The sequence below is a fragment of the Pyrgilauda ruficollis genome, unplaced genomic scaffold (genome assembly GCF_017590135.1).
Source record: "Pyrgilauda ruficollis isolate IOZ18807 unplaced genomic scaffold, ASM1759013v1 scaffold123, whole genome shotgun sequence".
In the NCBI taxonomy this organism is placed as follows: domain Eukaryota; kingdom Metazoa; phylum Chordata; class Aves; order Passeriformes; family Passeridae; genus Pyrgilauda; species Pyrgilauda ruficollis.
The window spans coordinates 232,212-250,876 of record NW_024510655.1 but is presented as its reverse complement, the minus strand read 5'-3'; the positions used below and the strand labels follow the sequence as shown (position 1 = coordinate 250,876).

Genomic DNA, 18,665 nt, shown 5'->3' with positions numbered 1-18,665 from the left:
AAAAAAACCTGGGATCACAATCCAAATATGAATATAAACCAAAAACGTATTTTAATCAGGTGAACAGAGATCCATTTCCTTCCCATGTATAACCATGGACTCAAGTCCAAACCTCATCCTTTTAACTTTCAGCAAGGCTCTGTAATAAATACAGTAGAAAGTCAGAAAATATTTGCTTAAATGTAACTTTACCTGCAGTGTCAGATGGATTAAGATGTGAGAAATGGATTTGTAAAGGATTCTCAAAACCTGATAGAAAGCTCACACAGTCTTGTACATCTGTATGCAAACTCTGAGGTAAGGTGTGCAGATTTAGAAAGGCCATGGAATAGAGATTACATTGTTGAGAGAGAGATTGAACTGGAAACAACTTTCAAATGATGGCTTGTAAAAAGACCAGATATTTTGGAGAACTAGAACTGTGAAAGATGCATTGTAGGAAGACCATATGGGGTAAAATAACAGGTGATTGGTGTTAGAAGTATTAGCAGCGTTGTGTGGCAAAAGCTAATAGGCTGAAAAACATTTATAAGGTATTGTAACCAGGAAGTAGGTTGGCTTCTGGTGGAATGGCACCGAGTTTTACATCTCTTATGTCTCACCCTTCTACAAGACTGATAACACAATAAAATCTTTTTAATTGTCTCTTAGTTGCCCCATCTCTGTAAATCTGGGACTTTCCAACACTAAGACATTTCAAAATATCTGCTGGAAGCTTCCACCATGTCTGGCAGAGCCAATCCCTGGTGGCTCTGAAGATGGACATGCTGCTGGACAAAGCTAGCCTAAGTTGAGAGGCTGGTAATGCCTCTGAGATAACAGATTTAGGAAGAAAATCAAAACAAAGGTGCACAGTTTTTTTCTTTTAGTCCGAGAAGAGGAAGAGGTGAGAGCATGTGAGGGACACAACATGGTGACACCAAGGTCAGTGGAGAAGGAGAGGGAGGAGATGCTCCAGGTGCCAGAGCCAAGGCTCCTCTGCAGGCTGTGGTGGGGACCATGGTGAAGCAGCTGTGCCCCTGCAGCCATGGGGATTCACAGAGGATGCAGAGATCCAGCCGCAGCCCACGGCGGAGATGCTCACGCTGGAGTGGGTGGATGCCTGGAGGAGGCTGTGATCCAGTGGGAGACCTGGTGGGGAGAAAGAGGGCCCCTGCTTCCAGGCTGGAGCAGCCTGTTCTTGGAGGACTGCACCCCGTGGATGAGTGACCCACACTGCAGCAGTTTTGGGAGGACTGTGTGCCCGTGGGAGGGGCTCACACTGCAGCAGTTTTGGGCAGACTGCTGCTCGTGAGATTGGTAAGCCGTGCTGGAGAAGTTCACAGAGAACTGTGTCCCGTGGGAGGGACCCCACGATGTCACACGGGAACAACTTCTCTCCCTGAGCAGGGGAAGAAAACCTTGAGTGATGAACTGACCAACCCCCATGCCCTGTCTCCCTGCACTGTTGGTGGGAAGGAGGGAGGGGTTGGGGGAAGAAAAGGTGTTTTTAAAGGCTCATTTTATTTCTCATAATCCTCCTCTGATTTTGTTGGTAATAAACTCACCTTGTATCTCTAAGTTAAGCCTGTTTTGCCCTTGGAGTGTTTTCTCCTGGTCTCAACTCATGAACCCTTTGTTAAATTTTTCTCTCTTCTGCCCAGCTGAAGCAGGAGAGGGTGAGCAAGCGGCTTCTATGGGTGGCTGGTGTTGGGCCAGCATCACACCAGGACAGCAGGTAATGCAGCCAACAACAAGAGCCATTGCTGAGGAGAGCCAGGAGCCTTCTGCTGACTTATTTTAAAGAAAGCATCAGCCCAATTTGCTGGGGGAGAGCTGCAGCCACATTCCCTAAGATGTACCCATGGGGAGTTTTTGCTTGAGTTTCCTGAGTGTTTTGTACACTCATTTGCCGTAGTCAGGCAGTACAATCCTTATTACTGCAAGTGTGTGGCAGATGGTGATTACATTGAAAACACTCTTTTCCATTCCTGTCCTTTTTTAATTTCATAATATTGACTCATGGACATTCACATAAATTAAACTTAGTGAAACTTATCTACAGTGACAGACACAGGCAGGGCAAAAAAACAGTGTAGTTTTTCAGAGATAGATATAGATTAGATATAGATAAACTAGTAGATTTACTACATATAAAACAAGGGTCTGTAACCTTAAATTTCTGTACCTGGAGGATCTTGGCAAATATAGCAGGTATATTTCTCAGGTATATTATCTTCCAGCAAGCCCATACAGACTCCATGCTGCCAGCACAGACACTCTTCACACTGTTCAAAGTCAAGAAGAGCACATTAATAGAAATGAAGGCTAGAGGAACTCAGTACCATTATGTCACTCAAGAAACACAGGATCTACATATTTTAAGACAAAAAGGTCTATTAATATCCACACCCCACCTTCCACTTACAAACAAATACATTACAGAAACAGGCTATAATAAAATCTGAGTCCTCCCCACACATTTTTCATGTATGTTTCTGAAGAATGACAAAAAGTCAAAGCAGAGAATCTGAAAGGTACAAAAATACTCCTTTGGAAATGAAAATCATTCATGAGATGCATGTGCATGTAATCAGGATAGCTAACAGAGCAATCAAGCTTTTTTCACCAAAACAAACCAATTTTTCTGAATTCAAAAGATTTCCCCTTGAGAGGAATGACAGATTTGTCTTTACAAACAAACTGTAGGTCTGCTGGTAGATAAAACCACTGAGAGATAAAAGAAACAATGGGAAGGATTCCACTGATTGATGAATGGAAAAAGATATTTGCCTTGACATCTGTAGGTTTGCTGATAAATGAAACTGGATATTGAAAGATGAAAGAAACAATGGGGAAAACCCCTAGGATTAAAAATTAAAAAGGAGGATTATACATTAGAGGGAAATTTTTGGTATCAGGTGTTCTGGGAAGTCTGTACCCCCCAAGTACCTCAGCCAATGGGGAAAGAGAGAAGGGAAATGCAGCTGGGAAATTGGGATAAAAAGACCAGTGTCAAAAAATCATCCTCCAAAAATTTGACAGACCCCAGGTGAATGCCCCATGGCCTCTCTCTTTATTCATATAAAGTAAAAGGACTCCTCTGTCTACTTTTTGGACATAAGCCTCGGATGTTTGTGGATTAATTTTCCTGACACCCCCAAACAATAATCCACATTCAGTTATAAAATCCCAGAGACATTTATGCCATACAGGAGTCGCGATATTATGCTTTACTGATTCTTGTACCTCCAACACTTTGTCCATTTCAAAGGTAGCTCTACTAACACAAACCTGCAGTGCAGATCAGTTGCACCAGCTTTAAGAGCATCCAACATCTTTCCAAGGCAGGACAATCATACTGGCAACGACTGAATAGAATCTGGATCTCTTTAGCACAGTTACACTATTTAAAATGCAGTCACTGTTCTTAAAGCCATGCTGTTCTAGAGCAGGGAAAAAACTACTCATGTTTTGTCATTTTCTCCCCCATCAGTATTTTAAAGAGAAAATTGTGATTGTAGACTACAGACCACTGAAACATGGAACAAAACCCCACATAAGAATATTAAGTCTATTTTGATTGGAAACTGTGATGTCAGTTAAAAGTTACTATTTTCCCAAGCAGTGAGACAAGAGATCATATACCCTTGATTTCTCAGAGCATAAATCAAAAGCAGAAATGTTGTCAATGTAGAGGACCGCAGTATGAGCTAAACCAAATCCTAACAGCAACAGCAAGGCATCTCACATGTTGCTCTTCATTGACCTACAAAGATGCCAGCTTGCTAAACATTTCATCTGTGTTCAACACCACTTTAATTGATGCTATTATCTCCTGCCCTTCCCCAAGCTAGGACGGACAGAAAAGAACAACCAGACTTTGAATACTTCACTGCATTAAATGAGCGGTCTAGGTGTGGAGGAGATGGGAGCCCTGGGATTGGAGAATGTAAAAGGTTAGAGAGGAACAGGTTTCTGAAGGATGGAACCAACAATGTTTTGCTTTCCAAATTGGGTAAATAGTCCTAATGCAATTGGGAGATGTTTTCAAAAAAGGCAGAGACAATCCTCCTTTCACAAATTAGAGCCAGAAAAAGGTGTTCTAAAACAAAGAAAACAGATTAAGAGAAACAGATTGTGCTAAAAATAAGAAGAGAGCTCCTGGATCTAGTTACACCTGCATCCTGTGGATCATGCCATATTGTACAGAGCTGCACTCAGTTTTTTTCCAGGCAATTCTGCCCAGAACTCTAGTGAAGCATCTGTCCTGGGTTTCAAGTGGGGTTGTAACCAAACTATGCATTCTACTCCCATCTACATTATTCTTGATGAACTGTTAATGGTAGGTCGTTTGCAAGAGCTACCCAGACAAAGGAAAGAGGCAAACCCCTCACATCACTGCTACCTCCCTCCCCCCAGTCCAGGTACATCAGGGTAGTTTGTCTTCACAAACTGACTGAGCTGTGATAACTACATACAGCCTAAGGGGTCATCTCTGCCAGCGGCCTTAATGCCCCAGCGGGCAGCTGTAAGGACCTAGGCCATCAAGGACTCCCCAGAACATTCTAGGACTCATAGGATTACATCATTCAATTGTGAAATTCCCTGCACTGGGGGAGGTACTGAGCATCCTGCCCTATCTGACCATAAATAATCTGAGTGCTTTGGGGATTTCTGGACAGATCCAGAGGAGAACCTGAACTTCCACAGGACTAGACCTCCCAGAGGACCCTTGCTCTCAACTTCATCATTTCGCTGGACTGCTGTCACTGTTTGACAGGACTGAGACCACCACCCTGACCAACAGGGTACCAGGCTGTAGCCTGACTTTAGGCCAGTTTTTGTGTATTGTTGCATTTACTGTAATCTTTCTAATGACCTTGTAACTCTAACCTGAAATCTCTCTTAAGATACTTGTGTGGGGTTCATTTCTCCCACTGGTTTACTTTCAAACTAGCACAAACATCCAAACTTTTAAAAATTTTACTCAACTGATATTTAAATATCCACCCCTTCAGGGCACAGGTGCATTCTTTATTTTGCAGGCTCTACTGCACACTGCGGCTGCTAGGCTACAGGTTACTGCTTGGCACATGCTACTGAGAAACTGCTCTCTGCCCAGGTGGTAGTAGGGAGCTTCAAAGAATGCTAAGCAGGAGATTTAGAAGAGAAAAAACATACAGCATTGTGCAAAAAATATTTAAATTGAAATTCAAGTCACAAAATAAATAACCAAACCCAAAAGATGTGTATTTAAAGCAGCTTTTCACCTTCCAGAACAAAATATCTCAAGTCGGTTTACATCCATTGCCTCTGAGGCCATCAAATCCAGCCCCAGAATTTTCTGCATCATACACAAATTCACCAGTTTAGGTATAAAAACTAAAAAGAAGGGACAATAACAGTCTGTCTGGATTTCTCTGGGCCTCACCTCAAAATGTGTGTGCTGTACCTCCAGAAGGAACACAGGGCAATGCTATACCACTGCTTTACACCAGCTCCATAAATGAAGTCTGCAGTAACCTCCCTGCAGAGTTACAGACTCGAACAATACAGCACTAACCAACAATACACTATTTTTCCAGATTTAATTTCTACTAACTGAAGCAGATACTTCTATAAATGCAAACCCAGATTTCTGCATCCCAGTGCAATGAATGATGCACAAATTGCTCAAGACAATTAATTTAAGGCAAGAACAGGTCAAAGAAAACTTTTTATAAAATCTTTTGAATGTGGGGGCAAATTATTAGTTTAAATACCTAAAGGAACTCCCATTTTAACTGTGTATGAGTTTCATTAAACTTTAATGTTCCCCAGTCTTTCATGGACAAGAAGATGCTGATGTGTTTAAAATTAACATTTTCCTGCATTATTTCTAAATTTGGCACATTCATGGCAATGAACACAGCTGAAAGAGAACACACAGCATTCCCCTCTTGTAAGAGAGGAGGGGATACATGCACATTGGAAGCAACGAACCTCGAGCCAGATCCATGAAGAAACTGCCCTGGCTCCTCATTCTGATATCAAGACAGGTATGCAGCAAACCCAAGCAGGTATGCCAGGTGCCAGCATATTTCCTATTACCTAAATCCCCATAAAGAATGCAGATACTCACAGTACTGCTGATCTGCCATCTCTCTTCCAGAGACCAATTCTTTCACAAATCAATTCAAGTGTTTACAAATTTGCAATATGCTAAAAAACCCCGCCCAAACTAGTTCAACATAGCAAGGTAATCTTCGAAGCAGCCCACAAAACTTTTAAAGGAAAGGCATCCATAGGTTGTGTCCACAGCCAGCTGACTGCTCCCTACATTCTGTAATGCTAACCTAGTATTGAACTTACTTTTGGCAGTTATACTCCCAGGCTATTTCTTTGTGATCTTCTGTAAGCCATCTTCTCAGAGGACATCTACCCCCTTTAGTCACCACTGTCAGACTCCTCCTGTACAGTCTGGTGCTATTTACTTACACTTGACCACTGCCCACCACTCCACCCTTCCTTACTAATTCATAAGGTATTTTTGCCTTGCATTGTCAAGATCCAGCACTAAAACAAAGGTGTGTGAAGTGAACTCACCACTAAGAGCAAAAGCATCATACCTTCCACAGCAAGACTCCATGAAATAGCAGGGAAACTCAAAGAAAATTAATTAGAGCAAAAAATTATGAAGAAATTGAATTGATTTTTTGACTTCACTTCTTGAAATTAATAGGAACTGGGTGGGATGGTTAAAGCAGCTACGTAGGGAAATGATTTCCTGATAATTTACAAACATCTCAAAGTAAATAGCCAGGTAACTTCCAAGGAGGCTTTTCTCAACAGTTTTAAGCAGGAGAGACAACAGAAGCCTCTCCAAGTTTTCTGTGAAGCTGTTTTAAAAAGAGCAGATACATGTGGAATGGACAGATGGCCTTAGGCAGATTAGGAACTTTGAATTTGCAGATTACTGCAGAATGGACAAATGACAAATGCAGTTGTGCTTTAAAGCAAAACCCTCCTTTTTTTTTTTTTTTTTTTTCCCAGCCTGCCTGGAGAATTGTATGTGTAAGTCAAGCTTCTTACCAGGGCAGAGGAATGAGAAGTACACTACTATCTCATGGCAATGCTCTGAAAAGGCTCTAAATTAGAGGCTGCCCAAAAAATCACTGAGTTCAAATATCTGTTCTCAGAATCAAGGAAGTCTTCTGTGTTTAGAAAAATTCACAAATGACAAACCAACCATTTTTGACTTGGAGTGAATGTTCCCTCTTTCCTTCAATTAAAAATCCTAAACTGTACTATGAAGCAGAAGTTAACTATCATAGCAGTCACCCTGACAGATTACCTCAAAAAATGTTATTACCTTGGAAGACAACAATAGTTTATTATTTCATGTACAAAACAAAAATTTCTCTACTGACACCTTCCACTGCATTCACTGAAATGCACAGTTACCCTCCACTTCATACCTGAATCATGAAGTCATTTTCTTCTTTTACTTCACAAACACACCGAACAATCTCAAAATCACTTTCTTCAACTTCTTCATCAGGGTTGGTGGTTACATCAACATCCTGACTGCAGTCATCGTCACTCCAAGGCAAGCTATCCATAGATGACTCACTCAGGGTGTCATCCTCTGTACAAGAAGTATTTACATAAAACCCTGAGTAATTATAAAAAAAGGTCCCTCAAAATCTCATCACAAGTATGCAGACATACATTCCAAAAAGCATGAGTTCACAGTGTAATTTAAGGAATACCACAATTTTAACTGCTTATTGAATGTTACTACATAATGAAGTTTTACAGCCTCATTAATGGCTCCCTCAAAATACCCATCTTAAGAGCTTTTGCCATTAAAACTGTACTGTCAGCATAGAGCGTCTCAAACCAAGGAACGAAGTCTCTTCAGACAAAACTATAAACAACAAAACCAGGCTTGTACATTCAAATAAGACTCACGCTAGTTGCTGCAACTGGTACAGAACTGTGACTTGGCACTTCTAGTGTAGAGCTCTCAAAAACAGGCAAGTGGGTTCTGTTTTATGAACCATTCAATCTCACCAAGTGATGTTTCCATGACAGAAATACTGGCTCCAACACAGAATTTAATCCTGCTTCAGAAATTATTGTTTTCATATAATCTTCTGTTTAGGGTGCATTTATAAACTCACAGGCAGTGCACTGCACAAGGTATTCTTCCAGAATGCACCCGCACTACTCAGCTGAAGCATTAGTGCATCCTAGATTGAATAAAACTGCCAAGAAAATTTTAACTGGACAGCATGCTGAATTGAGACTCTTACCTCAGTAATATTAAATCAATGTCAGCATCTTCCTTGGGGATAGAATGGGAGGGTCAGAGGAAGAAGATGAGGTATTTTAATTATTTGAAAATAATTTAATGAGTTCGAGGAGAACGGAAAGTAAAAGTTTTAGTCTTAAGTACGACGGTGGGGTCTCACCTACAGTGAGTATGACTATTTCCATCATTTATCTCATAGAATGCAAAAACAGAACTACTGGTCTGTGGCAGAAACTGCATCTTTTGGAGAAATATCTGTTGTCAAATTAAAAGGGATGAGAACCCAACACAATAGTTTATTTCCATGTTTAAAAGTTCTATTCCACCTCTGAACTAGGAAACTCTTTCCTAAAGTACTGTGGAAGTGACAGTAGGAAAGGTTAGGCACACTACACTTCCATATTACACCAAAGTTTCATTTTTGTTTACACCAGATCTTGTTTATTTAGGCACAAGTCTGCAGATGCAAAAAGCAACAAAACAATTTAAAAATTGATGAGATAAAATAATTTCTGGTATTTTTCACCATTTCCAATATCTATCAACTGATCAAAAGAAGCCAGAGCAACTGATGGCCAAGCTACTAAACTGTATGTCCTATGGTTGATATACTCCAGAAACACAACTGCTCAGACCTGCAAAACGAGTTTCAAGACGTTGCCACTATCTGCACTTCAATAGTTTTTAATGTTTCCTCTTTGGCCTATAAAGGGGAATTTAACTGAAGTTAAATTTTACTTTTGTTTAATAACAAACAAAGTTATGCCAAACCAAACCAAAAACCCCCAAACCAAAAAAACAAACAAAAAAAACCCCACCAAAACAAGCTCAAACAAACAAAAAAACCAAAACCAAAGTTATGCCCAAAAAAACCCCAAAATCCAAACCAAAAAACAAACAAAAAAACCCAAAACAAGCTCACATGGTTCTCAACAGTATATCTGTACAAAAAGGAATTTAAGGTTCTTGTATACAATCAAGCTGTCATATATTTTCTATTTCCTTCAAATCTGTGAGTTTTAAGAACAAGAGAAAAAACCAAATGTTTATCTTTTTTGTTGCACCAGTTTGTATCACTAAGTAGTAACATGGAGAAAGATATTGCGAATTATAAAAGCTGGTACACAGCAGCCAGATTTTTTTGGATTGTGTGTATGAAGTACTATGAAGACACCACTGAACAATACTCAAGGGCTCCTCATATGAAGCTCAGAAAGTGATTATAACCATATTCACTCTGTATCAATACAACTACACATCACCACAGCCAGTGTTCTCTTGAACACACCAAGCTTGCAAAGCACCCATTTTTAACTCTGAAGGAGTCCTTACTTCGTATAAACTTTTGGAAATATGAAAAAATTAATTATTAAGTTGTAACATAGTTATTTTAGGAGTTAATAAGGCAATGGGAAAAAAAACCCCACAAAATGAGTTTGATTTCTGAAATAAGGGCAACAGTCTTGAAGTGTACATGAAAGTACAGTCAAAGTAAAAAGCAGCAACATCAAGCTCTGGCAAACGAACTGGGTCCAGTCTTGTCAAACAGGGGGAAAGAAATACACACAATCCTGAGTAAGAATAGCCAAATTTATACAATAAGAACCAGTTTTCAAGTATGCTAGTGCTGCTCACATATTTACTGGTAATGAAAGACAGAATCAGAAAGCCATAAAGGAGAGTCATCTCACCATTTGCTTTTGATTTTCCCTTGTGCTGTCCAGAATCAGTGCAGTGAAGCAGGGTACTTGGGTGAGCCAATGATTTATTAGAAGAATTAGATTTTGTGACAACTGATTTTTCAGGTGAAAGCTCTTGTGAGATATCTGTGTTCTCCCCCGTGCCCGAATACCCTGTAAAATTGTAGTAAATGTTACAATTAAAAATCTACGGTCAAAAAGAAGAAATAGTACCATGCATGCCCATAGCAGAAATGTGTAATTCACTGAGCCAGTTCCCAGAATGCTGGAGCTCTGGGACTGAATGATACTGCTGCAAGATGCTCAAGCTTTCCAGGGGCAAGAAGGTATTTTCTGAACCAGACGATTTTATGCCGCTCTGTCACTGTTCACTGCTGTCAGAAGTGACACCGGTCTAAGTGACCAGCCTTTCCAGGCCAATTATTCTTCAGGCTGAGTAGGTGTACAAATGCCTTTGCTTTACAGGCCCTTCCACACAAGCACCACTAGCTGGAGCTCCCCCTCACATCCCACTCTTACTCACACGAGGCTACACACATTCCCTAATCTCACAGACTTCAAAGTGGACAGAAAGCACTTTGTTTCCTAGTCTGTGTATGGAACAGAATGCACAGGTGGACAAGCCCAGATGAAGAGTGTGTGAAGAAAAAACCTTGAATGGTTCCTCTGTGAGGCCTACACAGGATATAAATCAAGGCTAGCCAAAGTTACAAGTAGCACTCTCCAGTTATCTTGGAAAATATCTTCAGTTCTGGACTGAATTACTATAAGGTCAACATCAAAAAAAGGCATGCAACATCTTAAAACCCAAGGACAGACTGATAAGTGGCTCACGGGGACTTGGTGCATAAACCTACAAATTAGATTTTCACTTTATCATTGTACTTGTGTGCACCATACAATCAGGAATTCATTAAAATTATTTGTTTCAGTACAATTCTAACTGACTTGGCCTATGGTTCTTCCAATCCACTCCCTTGATAGCTTGCCTTATTCATGGCATCAATCAGAGAAGCAAGGTATTTTCTATCTCACAAACTCCTCCTTAGGGAGATCTAGTTTCACAAATGATGCCTAGAAGACTGAAGTATGCTGCATCCCCATCAACAGCAGAGGAAGTTGTCACACTTGATCCTTAAACGTTTCACCAAAGAGATTTTCCAGAATCAGCTGTGTTTTCAGCAGTGAAGAATCCATTACCTCTAACGCCTTGGCCTCTACCTAAAGTTCAAAGCTTGAAGTGGCACCAGGAAACCATTCCCAAGCCTCCATAGATGAAACCAAGAACACACGTTGCTACTACAGCCATTTTCATGTAGTGCAACAGCATGTTATGAGACATGAAAGAGGGACACAGCCTGAGTATAGACTTTAAATCGGGCTTTTACTAAATCTCTCCAGAAAAAAGATTTATTTCTTTAAGAAAGAAATTAAGGCTGTGACAGGTTTAATTGGGCTCATTGTTACAGCCCACTCCCCCACAAAGTGAAGGTTTAAGAAATAATAAGGTTAACAGCAGAAAAAGAGGCTTCAATGTTTCCAAACTCCAGCATCCTAAAGCAGTCCCAGAACTAACATAACTGAGCACAGCCTGTACACAGGGCATCTGCACCCTCTTAACTGGGCAAAGCTTGCACAGAAGCACACTTATTAAGGAAAAGCCCGACCACCATCCAGCATTAATAATGAAGCTTAACCAGGAAACAGATTATCTTCTCAGTCACAATTTAAAATAAATTATTTAATAAAGTAAAAGCTAAGTGAAGAAAATGGCTGAAATGCAATGCCTGATCTTAAGTGATCTAAAGTGATTTTTTAAGGTAATAAAACAAAATAATGAAGCCAGTTTCATCTACAAAAGAAAAATGAACTTTACCAGGCTTAGATCTCTTTTTCTTTTTTTTCTTTTTCTTTGACTTGGATCTTTCGAAGTCTTTGGATTTTTTTTCTTTGCTCTTCTCATGTCCTTTAACAGCTGAAATTAGACAAAATACCAAATTAGTTTTTAAAAAACATATACATTTATTCTACTTCATAATGTTCTTAAAAGCCTCCTGTTCCTTTGGTTGATCAAGGCCAGTTCCCTGAAAAAAAAACAAAACAAAAAACCCAAGAAGAAAACTTATTTTTAAGAATTCCCCAGCTCTCAATTGGAATAATCTATTTTAGTCCTAATTGGACTGTCCCATAACAAAATATAAGTACCATGTAGGAGAAATCAAATGTACAGCAGTGTTTATTTATTATTTACATGCTTCAGAGAGATCATAAAAAAGACTGAGGGATTTGCTACATCCACTTTCTACCTCATTACGACTGGACATTTCACTAGCATTGTAATAGAACAAAACCCCAACACCCCAGATTTCAGTTCAGTTCCCCAGTCAAATATTTTATTTATATTGAAAATGGAGTAACTGGTTCAGCTGGCTTTAACTACTCTCTCAACATCCATTCTCCATCCTGTTTTTATAGGATTAAAAACACACCATAATTTTTTAATGATTGACATCTGTCAATCAAGTCTATCCTCAAAGCATGCTTCCAGAGCATGCACAGCTCAGTATAACCTGGTTGCAAGGGCATGGACACAAACCCCTGCTTTCCAGACCCCAGTGTTTGGTTACATCCTGTCTTTCAGATTTAGATCCCAGCAGCAGTATTTCTAGATACTTATGCAGTTCTTTATGTAAATTATCCTGACTCAGAGATGTAATGAACACCTATTATGGAAGGATGCCTTGTATCTCAAAACGGCTCTGCTCCCAGAGTGCTTGGCTGATTAAACCACTCACCATCCCATTCAGAAACGCCTTACAATGTCAGATGATAGAGATCTGAATAAGCCCTTGAAGAGAGTCCATACTGTAAGAAATCTCCACTTGCACAAACCATTTGAGAACCCTAGGTTGTCTGTAACCATTCATGAAGCAAACCAGCAATACCAGCCTATTATGTCAACAGTAAACTCCCCGATTCATCGGCTGAGTATTTATGGCACGAACAGTTCACTGAGAAACGGCGAATCGCAGTCACATTTAATCAGTTCTGGTAAGCATGCAGGACAAGCTTAATAGCTTGTCCTCAGGAGACTCTTTAGCTCTGCACCTCCCCATCCCTCTCAGTCCTCAAAAGATTTCCTGCTACTTTGCTATTTCTGTGCCCCTCTTAGCATGAGCTTAGCAAAGACACCTCAGTGTGCTCACCCACACGGCCACACCAGGCACCTGGCCTCCAAAGGCAGCGCGACTGGCAGCACAAAAGTCACCTTCTTTCACCTCTCAGTGTTGAGGGAGGTTAAAAACAAAGCAAAACAAAAAACATGAAAAGAAAAGGCAGATAATTTAAGTATCGAACACAGTGCTTCCAACTTCCTTCTGTCCTCATCTCCTGTACTTCCAATGGTCAGGATCCTCTTGGTATCATTTCCTTCCCTTTGCTCACAGGGATGCAAGGATGTTCTACCATTTTATTCTTCCAGAAGGGCAAAGAGAGAATAACTGAACTCAACAGAGGTAGGAAAATTTTGCGTCTTTTCATTTGAAAATTCAAATTCACATGATCAGATTTTGCTGGATTTGTTTGAAGATATCCAAGGGCACATGGTAAGCCTCCTCAACCATTATCAAAATATCCAAGATAAATACAAAATAAACTGCCACTTTATCCACTTTGTCCCCTTAAGCTTCCCCATGTGTCTTAAAATCTGAAAAAAAATCTAAATATTTGCAAATTTCTTTCTGCAGTTATCTTCTGAAATGCACAACACAGTTAATGCCTGTTTCCATGGAAAAAAAAAGTTCAAAGAACAAGTATTCAAGTATTCTACTAGAGTCTTCCAAAAAACCAGGTACTAAACAACTACATTTTCAAATGGTTTGGGTTTTTTTTTTTTGAGAAGACAAAGGATTTCAACTTCCTTGAATAACAGAGACTCATAAGAACTGGGAGGAGTGCTCACCATCCTCCAACACATCACCACCGTGAAAGTTCATTATAATCTCTACATGCCATACTTGCACATAGGACACATCCCACTGAGTGAGGAACAGTGAGGAGATACTGATGGAACTCATTCAGACCTTCCTACAAGGAAGGGCAGTGAGGGATGCCCAAGAATAAACAAGATGCTAAGTACTGTCTGTCTGCTAGGATCAAGAGGACAACACAGAGACAGGCAGCTAAAGAGGTCATCTCCAGGGGACAGAGCATCTGTCAGATACAGCAGTCTAACCTCAGATTTTATTAATGTTTTCCTCATCACTGTGACTCAAGTTCTTACCAACATCTGAAGGAAAGTGGTGATGTAGTAATTTAGAAGTATGCTGGGAATTATTTGTATATTATTTATATACATACAAAATATTCAAATATATCTATTGTTTCTCTGAGCGTATGTGAGTGAATACATACATCCCCCCATCCTGTTCGGCTGTTACCCACTTATACTAGAGTAGATTTCAGTACAAACAGAGTTTACATGATACCCCGGAACAGTCAAAGTTGGGAATTTCTTCAGAGATGTCTAGTAGCAATTGCTGACTACCAGAAGTGGTCAAGTGCTATTGGAAAAAATCCCCTACAAAATAAACCATGCTAGGTCATCCTGCCTCATGTCCACCCCCATCTGCCTCTTCTAAGTTTAGGTGTCTCAGTAGGTACAAGATTACTTAAAATATTTAATGATTTGGGCAGCCAGGAGTTTAACAGAATTAAGACCTACAACCTTTTAATGATCTTTAATACTTTGGTACTTTTTACATCTTATAAATATTACCAGCTGACTGGGAAGAATAAACCCCAGTGCAGAGAGCATGAAAACTTACAAAATGACAGTGAAAAAGCACTGCTTACATTTTATGCCATACATTTATACCAAATTACTCTCTAAATGAAGGTGTGAGAAACAACTGCCCACTTAAAAAAAAATTTAAAGGGTTTATTAAATCTTAATGAAAATACAACAAAAGAATTAGATAAGAAAAAGTAGTCCTGGGAACTGCTCTCGTGGCTGCCCACCAAGTGGCCGGCTCATCTTCAAGATGGATGTTTCGCCTTTTATGTTGTTAGCCTCTCCTAAAGCCTTGTCAGTCAATTCCTTCCTTGCTATCCAGTGGTAGAAGTCACTTTTTACATTCTTATTGGAGGTCAGGTGCTGCCATAGTGGCAAGCCAACCTTCCCAAATCCCTGGATTATCAAGACCATCCCATGATAACACATATTGGGGGGAGCACACTGCAGTAACATAACTATACATTTATAAAACTTATACCATACAAATAATATTTACCCCTTAATTGTGAGAGCCAACCATTTACTCATCTATAACAAAGGTATACAGAATATTATCAGCACCTTACAATGTTTAAAACTTTCTCAAGACTTTTTCCTTTCCACGTTAACCTTCCATGTTTAACTTTCCACGTTAAACCCAAACCGTACCATGTTGAACTCTTTCTCTTTCCCGAGGCCTCCGCAGTGCTCTTGCTATGCGGTTCCTGGTTTGGTCTTTAACAGAATGTCGGTGACTATTTAGTGCACTTACAGGAGTTGAAGTTCTTCTCTTTTCTACTTTTTCATCTCTATATGGGGTACTCCTGAGGGTTATGTGTAGAGGAGCATCTACAAACAGAACACAGACCAAGTCCAAGCTTTAAATACTTTCCAAAGCCAGTCTATTTCAGCAGCAGCAGCTCTGACAGACCATGTGGAATGAATGTTTCTGATCAGACATTGCTCAACTCAGTCCTAGCCCTGACTAAAACACTAAAACCTCCAAAACTTTTGCTGGATTTGCTGATGGGCTTTTCATTCAAAAATAAACAGGGGATGTCCACACATTCCCAAATCTCTATTCTTCCAGAAAAACTGTGACTTTTTTTTGGAGAAAAAATGAAAAGAGAAACAGTTCAGTCCAGCAGAGATAGAGGTTGGGTAATTTTTCTTAGCTCCTCCAAGAGAAAAAGTGCCCAGTTGGTTTAATTAGAGGAACCACAGCCACTTCTTGAAAGTGTGCTTTGTAACACACACTGAAGTGGCATAAAGCAGCTCTGCACATATAAGGAAGAACAGTTTTTAAATACATACCACTGAAACAACAGTGTTTCAATCAAGAGTGAGATGCAAGAACTCAGAACCACTACCTAAAATTCATAAAAATTGTTAAGCTGCACACATGGCTTCGTAAGAGATTTCATTTTTTATTTAAATTAACTCAAGCAGTTTCATCCTCCTAACTGCAAGTGGCAACTCCTCCTGAAAGACTCCTGAACACAGAAACAGAGCAGTGAAGGTGATAAAAGCTAAAGCTGCATGGCAGATAGGACAGCAGACTAAACAAGACCAGTTGCCCTTTTGGAGTCATCACATCAAGTACATTGGTCAATGAGACGCAGTAGCCAAGGTGACAGGCTGCTGACATTTACCAAAAACATCCAGTTCTACCATCATATGCATCTCAAGTTCAGAGGATAAGAAAGGCAGCTTGTTTCTGGTCTAGAGATTAACATGCCACACTTAGACACCTTTGATAAAACAACTGTGAGCAGAACCTGAGTGTGACTGAAAAGGGAAGGGAAAGAGTCCCAGAGGACACACTTAGGAGAAGAAACTGGATCAAACACTCTGCCCTGATCAACATTTCAATGTTATTCAAGAAATAACAAGGCACATTAAGAGACGCCATTGTTAGAGCTTTCAGAATCACATAGATCTCTTCAGGCAAAAGAAACTCCAAGATGCAGAAATCTGATGACATTTTCCCTGGTCCTCTTTCTCTAGGAAGTTGGAACTGAAAGGAAAAAAAAAAAATTCCAAAAAAAGGCGCCACTTTTAACTATTTCCACAACCAAACTTACCTTCTAGTCAACTGCCCTAGTGCTCTATAGCAGCCACAAAAGACAGAAATTAAACCAAAACCCAATTACCACACAAGACTCTCTAACAGATGCCTTTTGTCCAGACAGTTAATTTTTGTGGTAATTTTTTGTTTGGTTGGGTTTTTTGGTGCTATCTTTATTTACTTGTTTGTTTTTAAGTCAGGTCTATTTTGACTTCCTGCTCCTCTGAGAACTTCCATGACTAGGGGTCAAGATATCATCAGTTCACATGGCAAAAATTTCCAGCTCAGATGACACTGAATACTACCAACAGGAATAGGACATATGTTCACAAGATACTGCAGATGAACTGGATTGCTGATTAACTGTCTCTAGCCTTCTTCCATGGAGTTCTTTCAGGCCTCTCTCTCCCAAGTCTGGAAGAAGTATCCTCGGTCATATAAAGAGCCGACCCAGAAGCTGTGAAGGATCTTAGAAACTAACACACAGAAACCTGAAATATGAAATTATCTCAACGATGCAGAAACCACACAGATCAAGCTTTAGAAAACTTACTACTAAACACATCGAGGTTCAGCAACAGACAAGGCAGTAGCTTTCTGTCCTGTGGAACCCTGATGTAGGACCCCAGGTAAGACGATAACTCAGAATTCACAGGAAGCAGAGACTGCATTCCCAAGTATGTGAATCAGACAAAGTTACCATCCACAGCTGTGAGATCATTTGCTGGGAATTTCCAGTGGTATTTTCAAGAACTGAAAGACCATGCTTCGTCTTGACTTACAGCCACCCCCCAGAAATCAAATGCAGTACTGTCTTGATAAGCCAAATACAACCGGCAACTCTGCAGACACAGAGGGTGTTCATACAGATCTTCCCTGGCTCCATGGAAAAAGCCCACATTTGTAGATCACCATGCACACCCACTGCCTAGCAAAGAGGCATGAGTCAGCCAGAATCAAGAGGAAACAGGAAAATTTCCCAAAGGATTAATCTTACAACCACTACACCACAAGCAAGAGGTTTGCCTGAGAACAGCGGTTAGAGACAACCAGATGCCTGAGATGTCTTAAGATGTCAAAACAAGTTTGCTAACCCCACCCACACACAACTGAGCTCTCATCAGTAACACGAGTAAGGAAAAAAATACCTATTTTGTTTACTCATGTAAAGAATTAATGCATGGAGTAGTTTATGCACTAACAGGACATACTGTAAATAACTCTGAGTAGGCAAAATTTTCTAAAAATGAGGTTATGTAAAAAAGTTTGAATCTACTGACAAAACGTTTTTTCCTTCTTTAAGTGATTTATATGGACTCCACAGTTGGGACAGATTTTTTTACAGTAGCCAAACTAAAAACTGCAGGTCTGTTCCTTTAGTTTCTTCCTCATGGCAAGGAACACAGGAGAGCCAAGAGCGGCAGCAACTTGCCAGACTGAGGCTACTGTATTATACCCACACTCCAAATCAAAGCCTAATACTGTACAGTGCTTTTGAAGTCCCAAAACTGAGTTTAGCTTTTATTATTACCAAAACTCCTGAGAGGAGCTAAACCATGTCCTAGGGAGTCAATGGGTATCAAGTCGTGAGGTCGCTGTCAGTACAACTGCTGACACCAGTACTAAGCAGTTATTAAGAGCACACTGATCACCTCACATGGCACTTCTGTTATCAACTCCCCTACTTATTCATGAGGTTTGTGTTTCCTGAGAAACCCTCAGCATCCAGCAAGTACAGAGCTTCACCAAGGTATGATGTGGGGACACATCAGCTGTGCAAGCTCTCAAGTCCTGACTTTTGGATTTCAGAAGGTACGTTCACAGCCCAAATGCATTAATTACATG

General features: G+C 40.1%; 1 protein-coding gene across 14 annotated transcripts in view; it reads right to left on the bottom strand.

Moving 5' to 3' along the window:
- Positions 1–18,665, bottom strand: part of PHF20 (PHD finger protein 20) — a 66,501-nt gene that overhangs the window by 11,434 nt on the left and 36,402 nt on the right. For 9 of the 14 annotated variants that reach the window (XM_041490520.1, XM_041490523.1, XM_041490529.1 and 6 more), the window contains 5 exons: positions 15,422–15,601; positions 11,855–11,953; positions 9,970–10,131; positions 7,440–7,636; positions 2,168–2,267 (listed from right to left, as the gene is read on the bottom strand). In XM_041490520.1, the coding sequence (XP_041346454.1) occupies positions 2,168–2,267; positions 7,440–7,636; positions 9,970–10,131; positions 11,855–11,953; positions 15,422–15,601 (738 nt within the window). The remainder of the gene's footprint in view (positions 1–2,167; positions 2,268–7,439; positions 7,637–9,969; positions 10,132–11,854; positions 11,954–15,421; positions 15,602–18,665) is intronic. The other 5 variants (XM_041490525.1, XM_041490526.1, XM_041490527.1 and 2 more) reach the window with 3 other exon arrangements.